Genomic DNA, 22,486 nt, shown 5'->3' with positions numbered 1-22,486 from the left:
TACAGTATCTCAGAGAAGCCTTCAGTGGACTGAAATCTCATTTAGTGGAACTTGTCGTGAGGGCAGATACGAGGCTGTGTTTGGGGAGGAGGAGAGTTAGCCGGCTGTGTTGATAATGTCACACGTGGAAGATGGAGCGATGTGTCCGCTCGTTTCACTGCAGCCGCTTTATTTGACAAATCCTCACTCCAACATGAGGGCATATTTGCGTTTAATCGAGCATCCACTTCTCCATTCCCAAAACCCAGAAGTTATTTTCTGATGCCGGTGCAATTTTAGGTGTTGAAGTTCACTTTTTAGTTGCGTGAAGGGATTTACTTGAGTTGGCTCAGTAGTTGTTACAAGTGGACCACCGATATAGCTCGTGAACTGACTGATGTTTGGGGAGGTTAGCGAGTGCCACAATAGCTTTGTGTGTCTTGTGTATTTTGGGTAAATGCAGCCCGGTGGTCCAGTGTCGATATCACAGTACAGAGGTACCGGGTTCGATTCCAGCTCTGGCCTTCCTGTGTGGAGTTTGCATGTTCTCCCCGTGCCTGCGCCCGGGTTTTCTCCGGGTACTCCGGTTTCCTCCCACTTTCCAAAATATCCCCGTGCCTGCGTGGGTTTTCTCTGGGTACTCTGGTTTCCTCCCACATTCCAAAAACATGCATGGCAGGCTCATTGAACACACATAATTGTCCCGATCTGTGAGTGTGAGCGTGGGTGGTTGTTTGTCTCCGTGTGCCCTGCGATTGGCTGGCAAATGGGTGTCCCCCCGCTTCCTGCCCAAAGACAACTGGGATAGGCTCCGGCACGCCTTGCGAGACTTGCGAGGATAAAGCAGTTAAGAAAATGGAGGGATGGATGCAGTTGTCGGGGTGCATATTACCCAATTTCAATTTTTGTAATGTCATTTAGTCCTGAATATTCCATTTTTAACATTTTTTTTTGTTGTTTTTGTATGATGCAGGAAGCCGGACATTCAAATGAAATTTCTTTCTTTGTTCGCTTTTTTGACTCTAAAATAGCTCATACTTACAAATACACTACAAATGTTCTCCCTTATGTGTCATTCCGCCAACTGCTTTTCGATGTCAGCTTTTTCTTCTGGTAAATCTCACCACACATTTTGACTTGCACAGTACAATGCAATGATGATGAAAGAGTTGGAATAAAATCTGTAGCGCTCAAGATAATGGTGATTTTTGATTGACACTGCCAGAGAGCTATTGACTTTGATATGTTCATGGTTGAACACAGTCTATTCCAGCGCACTTAAATGACATTCTTCTTCTCATATTACAATACAATACAACACATGCTGATTTATATAGCGCTTTCACAACAGCGGCAGCTGTAACAAAGCGCTTAACAAAACAGTGAACAATTAGTACATTATACTAATTAGCAAAGCAGCAATACTATCGAAACTATAAAACACAGAAATCTTAATTTGAATGACAAAGACATGATTGTGCGGACCATACCAGGAAATGAATCCTAATTAATTTATGTTTGTGCACGCTCAGTTTGAAACAATGCCATGTTTTTGGGGGGAAAAAAGGGGGTGCAAAGTTTAGTTTAAATCCGAGTCATCGATTGACAAAAAAATCGACAGATTCATCGATTGTTCAAGCGAAGGTTTTGTTGCAGCCCGAGAAAATAGCAAAAATGCCAGGGTACTTGCTTCGAGTAGCCACATCTTTCAACAAAACGGCCTCCTCTCATTTTTTCCTGTTAGACTTCTGAAATTGTGCTCGTGTTGACCTTTGCAAGTTAATCCTCTCTCGCATGAGGCCTCAAACACCTCCGTGCTGCGAAACAACTTTCAGTCCCCCTTGTGTTCTCTCCTCACGCCCTTTCTGGCTTGTCTTTCACCATCTTTCTCGCTGCCCAAACACCCTTTTGCACACACTTTTCCTCCTCACGCTGCGAAATAGCCCAAACTACTCCAAACACATGCCTCGGTAGACAAAACCACTCTAAAAGGCAGACCGCCGAATGGTCTTGCACGTAACCTGCTGAATAAAGTGCTTCCATCCCCTGACATGTCTTCTTGATATTAGCCCGGCAATATGAGGCAGTGGCAATTTCTTCTCCGCACTCGACGAGGTGATATTGAGCTGGGGAGGAGGGAGTTGGCAGCGGTTGGGCGTGGGGGGGGGGGGGGGGGGACTGGGCTGTGTGTGTGTGTGTGTGCGTTATGCTCAGCGGAGACGAGAGAAGTGAAAGTGTGTGTAAGGAACAGTAGGAACAAAATGTCATAAATCACACATGAGCCAGCACAGTGAGACAAAAGGGTGAAAGGCTGAGAGGAGAAAAGGGAAACGCAGAGAAGTCGTCATTATCTGCCCGGCCAACAAACAAACACGTTGCTACAGGTGACGGATTAGCCTGGACTGATCCCAAATTTTCCAGTGTCTCACCAAGACCCCCTCGACCCCCCGCCCCAACCCCACCTCCCTCCTCAAAAAGACATTGAAATACTCACCGTGAAATGAATTGATGACATCTCTTGCAAGTGCTCTTTGGGTAGCTGCGACTTTGACTACTTGACTGCCCTGAATTCCCTCCAGGGATTGTAACTTGCATTGCTTTGTCACTTGAAGCCGGTCCGTTTATTTTATAATTCACAACAGTCGAATGACTATTTTGCACCGCTTTGCTGTAAGCAACAGCAAGTGAGGTGGTGGTGTTGTCAAGGGATTATTGGCCCTGTTGGTCTGCGGTTGGGGGGGGGTGGGGTTCCCTAAAGCCATGCAAAAAAAAAAAGTAGTTGCTAAGTAATTCCATTTGTAGTTCATTCATGACCTGCAGACATCCATTGAAGACCACCAATCAGCACGACTCGCTTGATGATGTGGTTTAGAAGGTGCGCGCTGAACCGACTGATGTCAAAGGCTGCAGCGTGCCAGACGATGGTTGAATCCATTTCCTCAAATGTAAAAACGATCCCAATTTGCACTTGTTAACCCTTTCAGGGACAGCGGTTACTACAGTGGAAAGCTGATCATGTTATCAGGTTACAGGGTGCACGAAAGGGTTTTATTACTCTGGCGGTTGAAATGTTTATTTTCTCCTCCACAGGTTTCCTCCATGGATTTCATGGCAATGAAGCGCTCGCAACTCTACGGCATGGCCAATAATCCGTACTCGGGTCCACAGCAGCCAGGGGGTGGACCTTACCCTCCCAACCAGCCGTATACGCAGCCTCCCTCTCACCGTTATCCAATGAGCATGCCGGGAAGAGGCCAACTGGGCATGAGCAGCATGCAGTATCCTCAGCAGCAGGTATGTTGGCAAAAAAAAACCCCCCAAAAAAACCTTTTTGTTACATGTCGTGATTCAGTCGCCCACTAAAACCTATTTAAATGTAAAATGGTGTCAAAAGCGATTCATCAAGATGAATTACAAACCCTGTCGTGAATTACAATTTTTTTTTCCAATCGAATCCCACCCTCTGGAATAAATTGCTACAAAATTTTGGAACACGTATGAGCATTGCAGTTGTTAGACGTCGTGCTTCTGATTTGGTTTGACCAACATAGAAGGCCATGCCGGTGTCTGACTGCTCATCACTGTCAAAGAGAAGAAGTTGTCTTGAATGTGTTTTTAAATATGACGTATGAGAGCAGAGAACTGACAATAAAAGCATTGCCGCGCAATGTTAAAAATTGCAAAATAATATCACATACATTTTGCTCAAATGATATTTTGTTTGTTCCAAGATGAGAAAAAAATGTGTGGTTCCTACTGTCTGTCAATGGAGGCCCTTATTTCATTCTAACATCGTGTATGTCCTCATTCAGACAGGGGAGTCCGTGTTATTCATTCATTCATTCATTCATCTTCCGAGCCGCTTGATCCTCACTATGGTCGCGGGGGGTGCTGGAGCCTATCCCAGCTGCCTTCGGGCAATAGGCGGGGGACACCCTGAATCGGTTGCCAGCCAATCGCAGGGCACACAGAAACAAACAACCATTCACACTGACACTCACACCTAGGGACAATTTAGAGTGTTCAATCAGCCTGCCACGCATATTTTTTGGAATGTGGGAGGAAACCGGAGCACCCGGAGAAAACCCACGCAGGCCCGGGGAGAACATGCAAACTCCACACAGGGAGGCCGGAGCTGGAATCGAACCCGGTACCTCTGCACTGTGAAGCCGACGTGCTAACCAATGGACTACCGGGCCCCGAGTCCGTGTTAACTTTTCTCAATATTTAAGTACAACATATGATGTGGTGAGCGTGAAAAGATTGATGATTTCGGTGCTAAAGCTGTCTTATAGCAGTTATTTGTGGTGGTTGTGGTTTGATAAAAAGCTTCACCGTCAAGCAAGGGTTTTTTTTTTCTCTTCCTTCCTCCCGTGCTCATTTTTCTCGAGACTACATTTGTACATTTATCCGTTATCTTTGCTCGATTAAGTGTTTCATTTTGTATTTCGATGCGCTACTCTTTATCAACCAGCGTGCTTCCGTGTGGGTTACCGTCGTCAACATCGAGGCATCACAAACGTCAAAGCCACTCTTGGGCAACGCAAGAAGCCTGTGCTGGAGACGCGAGTACGCTTCTCTCTGCTTAGTTGAGTCACGCGCCAATCTTATTTTGGGTTTGCGGAACATTTACGGAATGAAGTGAAGCTTCATACTGTGTGTGTCTGTGTGTGCGCACGCTCATGAGCAAGTGGGTGTTTGTAAGAGAGTGCTGGACAGACTGAGAGAGGTGCGCTGTGTCCTATGCTGCCTGCTATTTACTGTGACAGCTTGGTCGGTTCCATCGGACTTGGACAGCTCACACGAAGACAAGCGAGCTTCTAAACATAGCAAGACCACAGAGAAAGAGAGAGAGACATGAACATGCATATTTCCTCATTTTTAATAAACATTAAGTAGATACACACACTACGTATAATGTATGGGTAACATTAAACACCATACTTTCCATAAAGAAATATATATTTGGAATCGCAGACTTTCCAGGAAGATGGAGATTTTAAAGTGCAGGGAGATGTCACAACCCAGTGTGCAGCTGGACACCGTCTCCAGCAGATGCTTGATTTGCGGCACTATGATTGGCATATTGAACATGAAACTGAAATGTGACTATTTCATTGGTCATACTTCATATTACTTTTAAAATCCTAACCCCCCCAAAAAAACAGTGCAGGGAGCTCCCAGGTTCAGCAGCATGTCTTATGAAGTGAAATGAAAACCTCAACAAATTAAATAGCTCCCTAAAATTTTCAACAAAATTTCTATATAGCTAAAATGTTAATCTAGATCAACCCCCCCACCCCGCCAAAAAAGTGTGGGATCTTCCAAGGGTCAGAAGTATCTGTTATAAAATTAAACAAACATTTATTGATGTAAATTAATCATTCTTTTAAGATTGTCTGTTATTATGCCATTATGATGTCATCACGCTCCCAAACGGACCTTGATGCGAGGTTGCGGGGAGCGTTTACCCAATGAACGACATACAGTCGTGAGGGCACGGGATGCTGAGGATGACGTGCGCCCTAACATACAGTCACTCGCAGAGTCCAAAACACACCCGTTGTACTATTTAGTGTCGAGCTCCTCGAGCGGATTGCATAGGGGAGGCTGAGCGCCAGCATAGCAATCATAGCATAGCGCTCTGGAACGTAATTAGTTCAAATAGAATTAGTTGTTCACTCTGGCTATAGCCATGGGAACTGTGCTTCTAAAGTTTCTAATTATCCGGGACTGGCTTTAAACGCAGCACCACCGCCGCATTGACTGCACGACTGCAGCAGCTAGAATCGAGCTGGCAGTAATGAGTTTGGAGCAGGTTTAATTCCACACGCTCACATGAGACTAATGAGCCTCACCTACAGAAACGAGGTCAGAGGTCACGTCTGGGAGAAGCAGGTGTCAAGGCGGGGGCACTATGGTTTGCTTCATATCGATCGGTAAACATGACTTTTTAATTACAACATCGTAAGATGCAGAAAATGTGTGTGTCGTAGCATCTGTGAGAGGACCCCCGTACAGCACCTACCATATCTCGCCGTCACACGTTGCAAAGACGGTTCAGGATCTCAGCCTCGCTATCTTGAGCACGGCTCTATTGGCAAGAAAATCCCCCATGATGCATTGCGCCTCAGGGCTGAGACCCCAGCTCGCCACAGCTAAACATGCTGAGATGTTGCCAGGCAACCTGTCGCAGATATGTGTCTACCTCTGTGAATTGCGTGCGTGCGCGTGTCGAGTTTTAGTGGATGGACAAAAGGTCCCCTGCTTTTCATTATGATTAAAGCCTGCTAAAATTAAGCCCTACTTTTTTATAAATAACTGCACAACATCAAGTGGAGGGGGAGGTAACTGTAAATTGGTTAATCCTTCATTTACATACATACTGTGCAAAGAATTTAATTTCATCACAATCACTGGAAATGTTTTGAGGATTCATTTATTCATCATGCAATGTGGATTGTCTGCTTGACGGCATGCAAAATATGGCATTTGATAGCCTCGTGTATAGTATGTGAGGTGTGCGGATGGGATATTTTCACTTTAAAAGAGCTTCTGGAACACCACATTGCCCGAAAGACTAGTTCAGTTAAAACATTGCGTCACTTCACTATTTTTGGACAATTCCCTACGATAGCATATATGCATATGTGTTGTACAACGTTATTAAAAGTACAGACAATTTGCTGCTTTGTATTTAGCAAGAAACATGATTTGCCTTTGCGGTCCACATAAAATGATGGGGCAGGCCGGATCTGGCCCCTGGGCCTTGAGTTTGACACCTGTGGTTGAGAGGTCTCACAATGATACACGACACGTTTGTCCAGGAAGGTGTATACTTGTGCACATATTCACATGATCGGGCATGCCGTCGCACACATGCTCTGACACATTCCCAACTCTGCAGCTCGCTAACATTTGTCTCAACGTCTCCGGGGTTGTTTGGCTTAATCCTGTAATGAGAGGCAAGCATCGACAGAGATCTTAGCGATGATGACTCAGGAAAAAAAAAACACTACCCCTTAGCCTCGAGTTCAGGGGTCTTCAATCCTGGTCCTCAAGGGCCGGTTTATTGGATGTTTTCCATTCCTCCCTGGTGAAACACACCCGATTTAAATGACCTGATAATCAACAAGGTACGCAGAAGCTGGAAAAGGATTGAAGAGCCCTGTTTAAGCTAAAAAGCCTAGAGTGGTTGTGCGCTCTATTTCATGCTTTTAATGCAAGCATATGACTGTGTTGTGATGTGTGGCTTGATACTGAAGTATCGATACCTCGGGTACTTGAGCCTTGATTTTTTTTTTTACTATGAATTTGAGAACAAACCGACACAGTTTTTTGACTGTATTGGATTTTGTCAGTGGCATTCCGTCAGGGCCTCTCTGCAGGCCCAAACTCTATCCGAAAGACATTTACAACTTAGATGAAGTGAACATAATTTATTTACAACAGTCTTTTGTCTTCATTTCATTGCGTATGGCTTCCAGTCCTCTGTGAGTTCATTTATTTTGGGTCCAATCAGATATCTGCATTGATGTGTTGCCAGGCACTTATTTCGTCTTCAGGACGTCAAGAGCAGACGTCGACCACACACACACACACACACAACTGAAATAAAAAGTCGTCATCCTTATATGCCGTAATTTTTTCGACATTATTTTATGACATGATTTCGTTATTAAGAATTTGTTTAGGTCACTAAATATCTACTGAAGGACCAGGACCAAAACTCACCGCCTGCCACTGGATTTTATTTTAGATTTCAACCAAGTGAAGCATTTTGTGCGAGCTGTTTGTGAGAGACACTTCATAAATAAAATGTACTCACGAAAGTGGAAGAACAAAAAAAAAACAAGACAAAAGTAGAAGAAAGAGGGGAGCGTCTTTGGGATGAATGACATGCCACATGAGAGAAGCGTCTGCTTGGGAAGTGGAATGAAACTGAAATGCCCCCACCCCCCCAAGAAAAGGGGGGGAAAAACCCACAGTCAATTTCAAGCATAATTTCCTGTGATGTCAAAGTTTGCACAGGAAGAGCAAAAGGAATTTGAAGGAAACATTAGTGTTTGATGTGAATGAGCGGAGGGTGGATGGAGTGGGAGAAAGATGAAATAAAAACAAATATCCTGGGCAATGAAGACAGAAGGAGAGTGTGAGTTCATGTGTGGATGAATAAAGGTGACTACGTCCTCATGTCTTTCAAAAACAACCACCAGTGTCGGCTGTTTGTTTACAATGCACTTACTCGATAAAGCCAATATGTTCACCTTCACTTTGTATGATTGTTTTCTTTGTCATGTGGAACAGAAACCGTTTTCTTACGTTGAAGCCGGGATGACTGTACCGTATTTCATTTTATATCCTGATAAAATGTAAACACAGAAATATAAATATTCATGCTCATGCTGTGGCGCGTCAGCGAGATATACAGTATATTTTTTTTCCAAGCAACATGTTCCTCTCATTTTGTCAAATAAGATTGTGTTGCTAGCTGTCCAGCCCATCTCCGTGGCGTCATATTTGTATGGTATTGGGGGATGCATTGAAATTGCTGTGATGTATAAACCAAGCATTATTAGTGGTGGGGGCGACCCGGTAGTCCAGTGGTTAGCACGTCGGCTTCACAGTGCAGAGGTACCGGGTTCGATTCCAGCTCCGGCCTCCCTGTGTTGAGTTTTCATGTTCTCCCCGGGCCTGTGTGGGTTTTCTCCGGGTACTCCGCTTTCCTCCCGCATTCCAAAAACATGATTGGCAGGCTGATGGAACACTCTAAATTGTCCCTAGGTGTGAGTGTGAGTGCGAATGTTTGTTCGTTTCTGTGTGCCCTGCGATTGGCTGGCAACCGATTCAGGGTGTCCCCCGCCTACTGCTCAAAGACAGCTGGGATAGGCTCCAGCACCCCCCGCGACCCTAGTGAGGATCAAGCGGTTTGGAAGATAAATGAATTAATGAATATTAGTGGCAGCAGCATCTCTTCACATTCCTACTTAATTCGGGTTTTAAATGGTGACTTTATTTACTAAGTGGCGGAATGGTATCGACTAAATAGCACGTCCGTCTCACAGTGCTGAGGTACCAGGTTCAGTTCCAGCCACAGTCTCCCTGTGTGGAGTTTGGATGTGCTCCCCATTCCTGCTTGGGTTTTCTCCGGGTACTCTGGTTTTCTCCCACATTCTAAAAACATGCATGGCAGGCTAATGGAACACTCTAAATTGTCCCTTGGTGTGATTGTGAGCGTAGATGTTTATTTGTTGATGTGTGCCCTGTTATTGGCTGGCAACTAGTACAGGGTAATGTCTGATTAGTGTGTTTGGAAACACATTAAGTTGACTTTACATTTCTATTGACTTCATCATACTTACCCAATCCCCCCCCCCCACCCCCAAAAATCAAAACAAATGTTTTGAGGTCAATATTGTAAAACATCACCTACAGGCCTACTTTCCAGAACAATGGACTGTACTGTATACAGATTGCGATATATTCGCAGATTTTCACTTTTTGTAGTTTGTGTCTTTTCGATGGCGTGTGATATCAGAATAGACAACAATCTATTGAATGCGGGTAGTTTAACATCAGTATTTTCCAATTGTGCTCAATTTGAAATGCTAACACCATGTTCGATAAACAACCATGGACGTTGTTTGAGTTTGCTTCATAGATTAAATCCAAATTGTCAAATTCTCCCCTGTCCAAACATCATCCTGTGGAATATCGACTTGTGAGAGAGAGGGGGAGAGAGCGCGAGAGATGGGTAATTTATGACATTGATTGCGCCTGTTAAGGGGGGGAGGGGGTCCTCACTATTGGGGGGGGAGCAAGGGCCACTTGGAAGCACTTAGGGGCCCCTGGGTGCTGGGGTTGTCTCAGGGGTTAATGCAGCCATCGCTGCAGCCTCTTACCGATGACTGGAAAGCCCCAATAAATCAGCCCCTCTGCTGGGAAGGCTGGAGGGGAGTAGGAGGGAGGGAGAATCAAAGGGGACCACTCCAGCCTCTCTATGCCCCTCCCTTTTTGAAAGGCTCTTGAAATATTGAACGCTTGCTGTTTAAAGTACCCATCTCATCCACGCGGTCACACACTTGTGCCTATACTATTTCCTCGAACTCAGTTCTGCACTCCTTGCCGGCATGCGGCAGCCTGGGTTTTCTCCCCTCACAATTACAGAGCACATTAGGGGTGGCGGCAGGAGTGGGGGTGGGGATGGGGGTGTAAAGGTGGGATTGAAAATGGACAGTGGGAAAGACTGAAAGAAGAGAGGACAGCAATTTGAAAAAGGCTTGAAAAAGGCTGATTAATTAACGGTTCCTCTCTGGCTGCGGAAGAGATGAAGTTTCAGAATCAATTAATTAGCAAGCTAGCCTACGCACATCAATGGCTCTAATAGCCTGCTCTCATTTGTAACTTTTATTACCCCTTGACTGTGGAGTGGCTCTCAGCCAATCACACGAAATGTTGAGCCGATGCTGTATGGCCATTAAGTGAAAAATGAGGGTGAGAATCCCTCCCGTTTTACTCAGTTATTTATTTCAATAAAACAGATAAGAGGGATATGGTGCAGACCTCAAAAGTTAAAGTCAAAACTCGGTCGGATGAGTATATTGTTAAATCAAACAAACAAACAAATGACATCCAGCATTTTATGAAGGCATTAATAGCTGACTGAATGGCAACTCCGCAACGTGTTTAGCCGCACCTGAAGCTCGTTGCTAGCTAGCTGTTGCTAGCTAGCTGTAGCTAGCGTACATACTACCAAGCTTCCAACTACTCCCTTGTTGGTGACGTACGCGAGTCCAGCCCAGCTACGCTTTTTGGGGACCGCCTCGTGGCGGGAACATTTAAAAGTCTATGATCCTCCATTTTGTTTTCGATGTGTTTTCATGAGGCGCAAAATTTCACTCGCAAACTGCCCTGCGGCTCCACTTATTTTAAGCGTTGATAATAGAAGCAAGTGGGTTATGTCTTTGAAAGACAAACCTCTCTGTGTATCTTGCATCGGTTGCATCAGCTGCAAGCTTCATCATGCTTGCCCAGGCAAGTGGGTTGATGTTCGGATTTAATACAGTTTAGTGTTGAATGCAGGAGAGCGGTGTAAAACATCACAAGCTGCATGTTTCTGAGCGCCTCATGTTCGCAGCTCCCTGCCTCCTGCGCTCTATATATGTCTATTGATAAGATAAAAGAGCAGAGAGATGAAAGTGGAGCCAGATGGAGGGAGCGTGGAAAATAAAAGGGGAAAGAAAGTCTGTGCCTTGCGAGGGGATTATCCCATTTTCCCCCCCCCTTCCTCAGTGACAATTCGTCTGACTTTTCATCCTGACTATTTAAAATATTCTTACACAGGTCAAGTCTACCAGAGTGGAGATGTGAATAAGCACCATGAAAACAGATCTGAGACAAGATTGAGAGGTTATATCGGGATCGTACAGATGATTCACCATTTGTGCGGCTTTACACCCCTCACAGACATCTAGTCAGCGCCGGATTGGAATAAAAAAGATGTCAAGAAAAACTTCACAGAAGTTCACAGTTGACTTAAGTGTGATTATCCAAACCTCTTTTTTTTACTTAAAGGGGAAGTTTGTGTGTGTGTGTGTGTGTATGTGTGTGTGTGTGTGTATATATATATATATATATATTTTTTTTTAATGGAGAGCACACCACTTAAATGTTATTGGAACACCTGGGAACCATTTCTAATTGTCTCCTTATCAAGTCCAATTTAGTGTAAGTTTCATTCATAATTAAAAGAGACATTCAAATGTTGTATTTTTTACTATTGAAAAAAGTTCACGGGTGTCTTAAGAGCATCAATGCCGTTTCGAGGCTCAAGGACATGTTATCAAAATCAAAAAATATTTCATCGTCTCACAATGGAGAAATTATACAGTTCCTTTGCCAAACAAAACTGATTTACTGATCGAGGGCTCGCAAACAGACTAATGTTGTGAAAATGTGAACGGAGCTGCTGATCCTTCCAAAATTGTCAGTGTCTGTTCCGACCCCAAGCTACTTAACAGTTTATTGCATGAGTATCATAACACATTGGCACATTAGAGTGCCAGCAAATTAGGTAATGTAATAGGCTGTGGTGCTGCTAGTTCACAAACTTTTTTTTTCCTCAAGATTGTCCCACATACCCTCCAACTTTCCTACACGACTTAAATTACTGTGCACAAACATCACATGTTGCATAGAGAAGTTTGGTCATCAGTAATGTAGTAACCAACCTTCTAATATTCTTAAAGCATACTTTAAATGACGTAGCTGTGCATTGCTAACTCCCTCTAGCTCACATACAAGATCAATTTTTGACTCCCAAATGAATCCCATTTTGATTTCACTGTCTTCTCTCCCTTTCCTGCTTCACAAACCACCCGTGTGCCTCTTTTGGCCTCTGATTGGGGTCACGAGTTTAGTGGGGAAAACATTTGGAGTCGATGGCAAGGGGCCCAGAGCCGCTTGCAAAAACCTGCAGTTGACTCGTCGGGAGCATTAACACATAATAAGCATTAAGCTCCTTCAAAATGTCTTTTTTTTTTACAGCTCAACACAAGCAGCACAAGTCAAAGCGATCTAGCAACAAAATGCCTGTGACACACTTCTTTTATCTACCACATGATGTGAATGTGACAAGGTTTTGACCTTGCGCAAAACAAGGGAGGAATGAGAACAATGTTTCTTTAGAAATGGGAGCTACATTGAAAGGGAGTCGACAAGGCACATCACATGTAGAAAACAGTCAATATGACTTCACCAAATGATATTTTTTTTAAAAACTGTTCAAGATTTGATTTTTGCAAGTTGCTATGCTATAGTGTATGTGTCCTCACTTACAGGTACATTTTGATTGATTTTCTGATTATGATTATTGGTCTACTTTCAGTGACATAATGGTATGTAGCAATACAAAAACCATACCCAAAAAATCCAAGACAACGGCAAGCTCGAAAACTATTTTCTGTAGGAACAAACTATGTACTAAAAAGTGTGGCAGACAAGCCACTGAAAATTCTAACGGGATTAAGGTTGAATAATTATGAAGAATGAAATTGCAAATGCAATTTGATTTGTAATTTGTTTTTGGTCTTTTTTCAATGCGTGTATCTTTCAGACAAACAAACAATATCAGATCTATTGTGCATAATAGATGAGTAAAATAAAGGCAAATGAAACATTGAATAATATTAAAGGCAGTTTAAACATACCAAATATTTGGACATACTATTTGTTTCGCGTTCAACATGACAACTTCATTCATTTATTGCGGGGGTTACGTTCCGAAAAGAACCTGTGATAAGTGAAATCCGCGACTGAGTCATCTTTATTTTTTAAAATGATTACTCATACAGGGCGGCCCGGTAGCCAAGTGGTTAGCACGTCGGCTTCACAGTGCAGAGGTACCGGGTTCGATTCCAGCACCGGCCTCCCTGTGTGGAGTTTGCATGTTCTCCCCGGGCCTGCGTGGGTTTTCTCCGGGTGCTCCGGTTTCCTCCCACATTCCAAAAACATGCGTGGCAGGCTGATTGAACACTCGAAATTGTCCCTAGGTGTGAGTGTGAGTGCGAATGGTTGTTCGTCTCTGTGTGCCCTGCGATTGGCTGGCAACCGATTCAGGGTGTCCCCCGCCTACTGCCCGGAGACGGCTGGGATGGGCTCCAGCACCCCCCGCGACCCTAGTGAGGATCAAGCGGTACGGAAGATGAATGAATGAATGAATGAATGATTACTCATACAATACTGTATTGAATGAAACCAAAAATTAAACCATTTTTTCAGGTCCAAGCTTTAAAAAAAAAAAATATCGACAGTATAAATAAAACGTCACATCATCCGCAAGTGGAGATCTTGCAGTGAAATCATACTTTGCTGATATCCGATCACCTGCACCGCCAAGAAAAACAAATTGCAGGCATAAAATGTATAACAAGAACATGTACGTCTTGTAATGTCTGCATATACAAGTTCATATGTCTTCAAGGGGCATGTTCAACCAAAACCTCTGTCATTTATTGTCCATAGACAGGCTAACTGTCATTAGTAAAGACAGAGTTAAAGTATGGACAGTGTATGTATGTTTATTTGTGTGATCAAGTTGCAGTCGTTTGGTTTATAGTCTGTGCCTGATTAATCTGATTTCGTGCGCAGGCTCATGTTACTGTTCTGCATAATCACAGCCGTCCCCTCCCTCCTCCGAGGACAGCTTCTTGCTTCAGGAGTTAATGCCCACCGCTTTTCCTCCACGTACGAGGATGGAAAAGGAAAGATTGTGAGATCAAAAGGAGGTGCGGAGATTCAAGAGTGCCGTCACCTTGGGGGAGAGATGTGAGGACGGTAACGAGTGCTCGTTCGTTTCCTGTATGTTTAATCATGAGCTCGTTGATGCAGATCCCCCTTCACGCGCTTGTTGTTTGGGGCTGACTGTGGCCTAAAAACCAGAGCTGATGTTTCTGTCGCCAACGTAAGATATGAGTGGATATGTGATATTGTCAGACTGACTTATTTTACTCTTGATTTTAGTGGTCGAATCTGTTCAGGTGACAAATTAGTATAGTTGTTTGATACTGCACCACCAACTGTCTTAGAAACGTAGCCGGCTGGTATCCGTATTGGTATGTGCTGAAACAATCCACAAAGAAAATTCGCTGATCATGCTCACCAAAGTGTCGAGCATAAATATGTAATGTGGAAATGTGGAACATGTTACCTCATTTTAGCTCCTGATCCATTTTTATCGCTGGGTAGCTTTTACAGGGCAAACTGACTGGGAACTCTTTCAACATTGAATCGAGACTACATTTAGGAAAATATTCAGATTTACACCATGGTCGCATGCAAAATCATTCATAAACATGACATATTGAAACCATATCAGTGTCAGGTCAAAAGTGAGCATTGTTGTCTTCCTGAGGGCACAGTTTGTTTGTTTGTCTTGGATCTCGGTCAACTGCACATGTGACAATGTGGCCGGGGAATGCGTATTTACTCGCATGTGTACACATGCACACCCTCAAACTTAAGTGGCCTTTAGAGGATGACATTCTTCGTGTTTATTATTTATAAACTCATGTTTTTTTTTCCACGTTGTCCTCAACCTTGCGCCTGGCTCTCGCTTCATCCCCTTTTCGTCCCTCATTATGTTCACATATCTCACTGTCACTATCGCTGCCTTATCATATCCGACATCACTTTGTACACTGTAGAAGTCGACATCCTCCCCATCTATTTCCTCTCCGCCCAGCCTTCGAGCATCTTTCATTTCATCTTTAACCTGACAGTTGTGTTCAACGGTCTTTTTTATATTGTTATTTTTTTTACACTATGGTATGTAACTGACGAGACTGTGTGCGCATGTTTTCGGTTGGCGCCATAGGTCGACCGGTTCATTGGAAAGCAGTGACCTGCAGTACCGCTCACTTGCCCGACTTATCGCATATTTGCCAACATTATTTCTCTTAATCAATGGCCCAATTTAATTACGAGCTGTGTGACTTTTAAATGGTCTATTGGAGGAAAACAAAATCCCGACGTTTATTATTGGAAAAGCACCTTTGTGTTTTTATTCACAGACGGGCTTTTATGATTGGGTTCTTGTAAGTTTTGAAATGTTTGCGTCTTGGGCTTTTTGTACTTCATCACACTCTCTTTGCTGTTCATGGTGAACTATTTGCTTCACGGGATGCGTGTTATGTGTCATTTCACACCTAGCGTCAGTTGTCATTTCATTATATTTGACACTGTTTACATGGCAAGACACTGTGGGTAGAGCGCAGCATTATCTGCTTGATGCACCCGAGTGGAGCAAAAGGCAGAAAATTGCCATATTTTCTGCACATAGGCATTTTTATTTTTATTTTTTGCAAGAGTCACCAGAACATCAGGTGGACTTATCTCCCTTGCATACTTTTAGTCAGGGTATATCCGAACACTGCTCTCTACAGGACATTGCGTTGGAGACCAAACATAGGTGTGTGTGTGTGTGAATGCATTTAAAATGAGAAAATAAGCCAAAGGTGTCTGAAAATGGCTGATGACGTAAAGTTATTTTGATCACAGTACAGAGGTTGTGGGTTCGATCCCTGCTCTGGCCTTCTTGTGTGGAGTTTGCATGTTCTCCCCAGGCCTGCGTGGGTTTTCTCCAGGTACTCTGTTTTTTTTCACATTCCAAAAACATGCGTGGCAGGTGAATGGGAAACTCAAAATTGTCCCTGGATGTGAGTGTGAGCGCAGATAGTTGTTCGTCTCTGCGTGCAGCTGCGATCGGCTGGCAACCGGTTCAGGGTGTCCCCCCCGCCTACTGCCCCAAGACAGCTGGGATAGGCTCCAGCACCCCCCGCGACCCCTGTGAGGATAAAGCGGATCGGAAAATGGATGGATGGGCTTGTATAAGATAAGATAAGATATCCTTTATTCGTCCCACACTGGGGAAATTTACAGCCTCCAGCAGCAAGAATGTATGTAGAAAGAAGAAAGAAGAAAGAGAAAAAAACAACAAACATCTTTCAATTAAATGCAATATGAACACAAAATGGATAAATCGCAGTACTATTTACAATTTTCCTTCACATCATTTAATTATTATCATTATTATGATTATTTTTTATTCATCAGCCTGACAGCAGTCGGTAGGAACGATCGTCGGTATCTCTCCTTCTTGCGGCGCGGGTGTAACAGTCTCTGGCTGAAGGAGCCACCAAGTGCTGTCAGGGCGGGCTGGAGGGGGTATGAATGAGAACACAAAACCTTTCAGCATGAATGTAAATTGATGTTGGTCTCACCCACATCATTTTCTCCTGGTTAAGTTGCTGTGTCCACTTTTAGAGAGGTCAAAGCAATCACCGCCCCCCCCCCCCCCCCCCGAGACCAGCCTTTGTGTACACAGACGTCATCTTTTTCAAAGATAAATACACATAATGACATGTGCAAAGTGCATTTTGGCATTTTAGCATCAACAGCACAAACGTGTGTGTATGCGTGTGTGTGTGCGCACGTACGTGATACGTTGCCCCGGTTGGCAGTAATGAATCCAGTGGAGCTGTTGGCACGAGCAAGGCCGCGCTATTAACCTCTCTGCCAGCGAGACTGATCTCACCCTGTCTGTCTCGAAGGCCTAATGACACACTCACTCAATGTGAGCGACACACACACACACACACACACTAACCGGTCCTTTCTAATCAAATTCCCATTGAAGTGGAATGTATTCCGTATTGGCCAATAAGCTCCATTGAAAGCATCATTGTAACAACGTCCATGGCCGATTTCTTTTTACCACCTTCTCAAAGGAGTTACTCTTCAGAACTATTTCACATGCATTCATCTCCATTTGTCGCAGTGAGCCACACCGTACCGCGTTTCACACCGGCCATCACTTCAAACTAGACTTTTATGAGCGGGCTTCCTCGCTAATATCATTCACAATAAAACTACAAATGTTCAGCACGTGCTTTTGATCTTCGTAGTTCTGACATCACGCTCATGATTGTCGATATGAATCATTCTGGGTAGTTTTCCCCTCTTTGTAAAGAAGATTTAAGAGTTCATCTCATGGAGGTGGATGTGAACTATGAGCTTTGCGCCACCCACCACTTACAGCCTGTGCGCCGTCTTTTTAACGAGGCTTTGACCGGGCTGCTGTTTGGAAGGCGTGAACGGTGGAATAAAAAAAAAAGTAACATGACATGAAGGAAAAAAATATGACACGAAAAGTGCTGTCATATTGCTTTACCGCCAGCTGTAAATGATGTTTAGTCATCTGTTCGATTCGTGCGTCTGTCTGCGCCTGTGTGTGTGTTTGTGTGTGAGAGAGACGGAGACAACCCACAACTCGGCAGAAATCCTGAGAGGAGCACCTGGCTGTGTCTGTAGTCATAACAAATGACAAGGATTAAGACGACATTTGAATGTGTGCCAGTCTCTCTGTCATGTTCTCTCTCATAACCGGCGTGAAATGCAAGCGGTGACGTTTGGCAAGCTACTACCTGGAAGGCCCCAGCTCATTCGCATGTCCCTCATTAGTGTTACGGCCTAGGACGATCGCGACACACTATCCCATCCACCTCATCCCAGCTGCAATCCAAGCGAGATGGAGATAATTTGAAGGGGATGACACATTTGGCGAGCCAGAGGACGTTGCGTTCGAGCTCTTTTTTGCAATTCGAGTTCATTAAGCACAGGACTGCTGGGAGTCCGTCGTCAGCCCGGCCTCGCTAAATTGAGATCCTTTAGCCAAGGGACATTCGCATGAATTGGAAAATGGAGACAAGCCCATTTGTGCTGACCCGTGTGGGATGTTTATGTGTGTGTGTGAGTGTGTGTGTATGTTGTTACTCCATCGCAGTTGAAGTTGCAAGTCAATCACTTCCTGATATGACTGACAGCCACACTGTATATGCTTCACTCTGCAGTTTGTACTTTCTTGCTAATTTGTCAATGACAACATCCAGTATGTGCGCGGCTTTTGATTGAAAGGGAATGTTGACCCCAATAATTCCCACTTCTCTGATATTCTACTATGGCAGGTGGCGCCGTACAGCCAGCAGGGGATGGCCGGCTACAGCCAGCAGCAGCAGGCAAGCCAGCAGGGAACCCCGCCCTATTTCAGTCCACCGCAGCAGACCCCTCCGGGTCCGAACCAGAGCCCTTACCTGCAGTCACGACCGCCGCCTCAGGTAACAACACACTAGAATACACACTCACTGACCACGACATTTATATTGCACCAGAATATCCTAATCCAGGGGTGTCAAACTCATTTTTATCATGAGCCACATTTTAGTTATGGTTTCCCTTGGAGAGCCTTTATGACTGAAACCAAATTTAAAAAAAATCAATAATAACGGTTTATTCAACTATTGTTTAAGATTCTATAATGATGTTTTTAGCAACAACAAAATGCTGAAAATCCCTCTTATTTATTACATATGAGAATTTAAAATGTTGGTGGAGATTTTAGCAAGCATCATGGAAGTTGGCATGTTTGATTCGCTTTCGTGGGCCACATAAAATGATGTGGCGGGCCAGATCTGGCCCCGGGCCTTGAGTTTGATACCAGTGCCCTACTCAGATCCAAAAGTCAAAATCCTCCACGCATCAAGATGATACTGCTTGGATTTACTATTAGAGAAATAGTCATTGGATTTTATTGTTTAAACAATTTAAACAATGTAAGTGTAACACTGTTATGAAAGCAATCGGTTCGCTAAAGCATTTTTGGGACAAAATGATGTAGTAAAGAATTAGGGTTGAATGAAAAATAGTCTTAATTCTTTTTCTGTCAATGGTTGCTGTTTAATCTGAAAGTCGTTTTTCTTCAAGGTCCTCTTCCAATGTATTTTTTTAACAAGCTCAAAAAAAATCAATTGTATGACAATAAACAGTATCCGATTTATTAGAGATAAACGTTTTGGTTCTGTAGGCTGGGCTCATGCTAAAATAAAGACAAATGAACCATGAATGAGAAAGAAGGTTTATTTATCTACTTCAATTAGAGTTGTACACTATGACCCCCCCCCCCTCCCACTCCTCCCGTCTCTCTCTTTCTGAGTAAAAAAGTGAATCATAGTTCATAAACAGCCTCACCGTTAAAAACCTAATCGTAGTGAAACAGTCACACATATGAACTGATTGTAACTCGAATGACTGTGTTCAGTCTGATGCTGGGTCGTTTTATTATAATTTTTTTTCCCCCCACAGTCAGAAACGAGGGGGTTTACGTTCATGTTGTTTTGGAGTCCAGTGATAGCTGCCCATGTGTTTTCTATCCAATGTGCAGCCAGTGTGGAATGACTGTGGCCTGGATAGAAACAGAACAAAATGGCGCAGGGAGAAACAACACAGCAAGTTGGGAAGGGATTCCAATGAAAACGGACTGGAAAGCACGCGTGCTATGACTTGTACAGACACACACACACACACACACAAACACACACTGCGCATCCAAGTGAACAAACATTCACTCCCCAGCTCTGAAATCCATGGCTAGGTTGACATTTGGTGATTGCAACAATGGGTTTTCATCATTGGCCGATGATGTGGCAACAAGTGACCCATGTTGACGTTTAGACACCAGGTACAATATTCCCAATCGAACATTCTGACTGGCGATAGCTGTTTTTGCACCTGTGCTGCGAAGTACTTTCCTAGACATCCTTTTGTGGTTTCCTTTTCACAACAGGAAACAAAAAACGGTCCAACGGCTTTTTGATTTTAGCGGTATTCTTTTAAGAGTGTGTTTATTGTTGTGGTTGTGGCTTGCAGGTGGATGCGACTTCACTGCGTCGTAACCCAAGCTCTTCCCATAGTTTGACCACATTTAGATACATGATCCGAGCTCTTAGTATGATGCAGCGCTGTTCGACACTGAAAACTGCAGCCACTACAGTCAGCACATGATGAAACGATGACCTGACTGATCGCATCGATGAAAAGTGTGTGTTTTTGTTCTGTAACTCGGGTGTCAAACCCTTTACCTCTTGAGGGCCACATACAGGAAAAACAGAAAGACACAAGAGACATGTTTTTTACATTTAACGGATTAAACACGGTCAGATCAATCAGAGAAGCAAGTCAGCAATGACACCTTGGTTGTAGAATGTCGTTATTTTGAAAAACTGCTTCATCAAGGCTTTCTGTTAAAGCCGATAAGGCAAATAGCTGGGGATTTTTTTTTGGTTTTGGGGTGGCCTGCAGCTCTGTATCCCACTGGAATATAACGCTGCCACTCCACTGAGCGGCAGCTGAATCCGATTTGCACATTCAGAATCAAAACAAGTCTATATATATACTGTATATATATCCATAAAGGCCTTGTCCTCTATTAATGATTAAAGGGAAAACATGGTTGGAAATAGAACCGACGCAGCACATCTGGCCAGGATTACAAACCGAGCATTTGGTGATCTTTCAGATCAGAGCTGTTTCTTCTCTTCGGGTGAGTGTGCGTCTTTTGTGTCAGATTTGTGTACGTGTGTCGGCGTGAACACAAATCGGCCGAATGTACGGCAGCAATTCTGAGCTGTGAAAAGGTCAAATGGTGACCTTTATTTGTGATTCGGGGCTAAAATGAGGCATGATGTGAGCCGCGTGGAGCAGATTACACGTACGCAGGCAGACACACATGCACACAAACACACAAAAGATTGCAAACCCGTAGCAGATTAGGATATCATCGTGGTTTAGACCCTTGCTTTTTGACCCGACGTTAAATTGAGAAAAGCAACCTGCCACGTTCTTTTTTTGATCTTCGGGCGTTTTGTGCAGCATCCCACAGCCCACTTCACTCCCATTAACCCTAGCCAGAGGACATCTTCACGCTGATGGAACCATTCCAGCTTCCCTTGACAAAGAATTAGCTCTGCAGCCAAGCACTATGAGCTAGTTTAGTAGCAAATCGAACTGAAAATAGCGTATTTCTTTGAGTCTGTTGTGCCTGCCATGACCTCATCTGATTGCAAGGAGCAGCGCAGGTTGTAAAGATATTTCTCAGATGTCAAGGCTGAAAGGACAAAATGCCAAACAAGAGTGGCTTTGGGAAAAAAGGGGAGTTTGGCTGGTGTTTTTTGTGCACTAGATGGCTTATTTCTTAGTTTTATTTTATATCTATCTATCTATCTATCTATCTATCTATCTATCTATCTATCTATCTATCTATCTATCTATCTATCTATCTATCTATCTATCTATCTAGCTATCTAGCTAGCTAGCTAGCTAGCTAGCTAGCTAGCTAGCTAGCTAGCTAGCTAGCTAGCGATCTAGCTATCTATCTTTCTATCTAGCTAGCTAGCTAGTGATCTAGCTACCTATCTTTCTATCTAGCTAGCTAGCTCTCTCTCTTGCTCTCTCCCTCTCTCGCTCTCTATCTGGCAAATGGACCCTTTGCACAACTATTCCTGTCCAGATTACTATCAAAGAACAACATATTTCATATAAAGAGGCCTTTTCAGTTTTAAAAAGTCCTCCAACACCCATAAATGTGTTTACGGTCTTTAGAAGAAGTGCATTATCTTAAAGATGCAACAATTGAAAACATTCAGTTCGAGTTACGGCATTTTGTAGAATAGCATGACCGGCAGGATCAATTACTCTCAGTGGTGGTACCGCAGGGCATACTTTGGCCCCTTCCCTTGTCCTGGTGTACATGTTGTTACTGTCCTCATAAAAAGCCAAATGTGAGAGTGTGTGAACGAGAGTACTGTAATTTCAAAAAAATGTTCCAATTATTATTATTTTTTTTTTATGATGTGTTGCTTTTATTGAGCAATATACACATACGTGTGGCAGACCTAAAGACCTGAGACCTAGGCCAGCTACCATCATTCAACTTTTAACCATGGCAGAAAATGTTACTGGAGCACATGTGAATGAATTGAGCATTTATGCTCCGGGGAAGAATTACATGTGAGAAAACATCCTGGTTCTTTTATGGCCTGGTATGAACTGTAAAAATGTTACAGAGTTGTATTGGGTTTGATTTTCAGGAGGCGAGTTATTCCACAGAAGATCTTTC

The 22,486-nt window shown here is 43.6% G+C and overlaps 1 protein-coding gene and 1 long non-coding RNA gene across 2 annotated transcripts in view; one reads left to right on the top strand and one right to left on the bottom strand.

The window, feature by feature from the left end:
- Nucleotides 1-22,486, bottom strand: part of LOC127614978 (uncharacterized) — a 289,388-nt gene that overhangs the window by 132,108 nt on the left and 134,794 nt on the right. The gene's annotated exons all lie outside the window — the stretch shown is intronic.
- The window catches only part of arid1b (AT rich interactive domain 1B (SWI1-like)), a 156,856-nt gene that overhangs the window by 28,203 nt on the left and 106,167 nt on the right, over nt 1-22,486 (top strand). The window contains exons 2-3 of the mRNA XM_052086448.1: nt 3,070-3,273; nt 18,501-18,650. Coding sequence (XP_051942408.1) covers nt 3,070-3,273; nt 18,501-18,650 — 354 coding nt within the window. The remainder of the gene's footprint in view (nt 1-3,069; nt 3,274-18,500; nt 18,651-22,486) is intronic.

This window comes from Hippocampus zosterae, chromosome 14 (genome assembly GCF_025434085.1).
Source record: "Hippocampus zosterae strain Florida chromosome 14, ASM2543408v3, whole genome shotgun sequence".
Classification (NCBI taxonomy): domain Eukaryota; kingdom Metazoa; phylum Chordata; class Actinopteri; order Syngnathiformes; family Syngnathidae; genus Hippocampus; species Hippocampus zosterae.
This window is presented reverse-complemented; position numbering and strand designations above follow the sequence as displayed.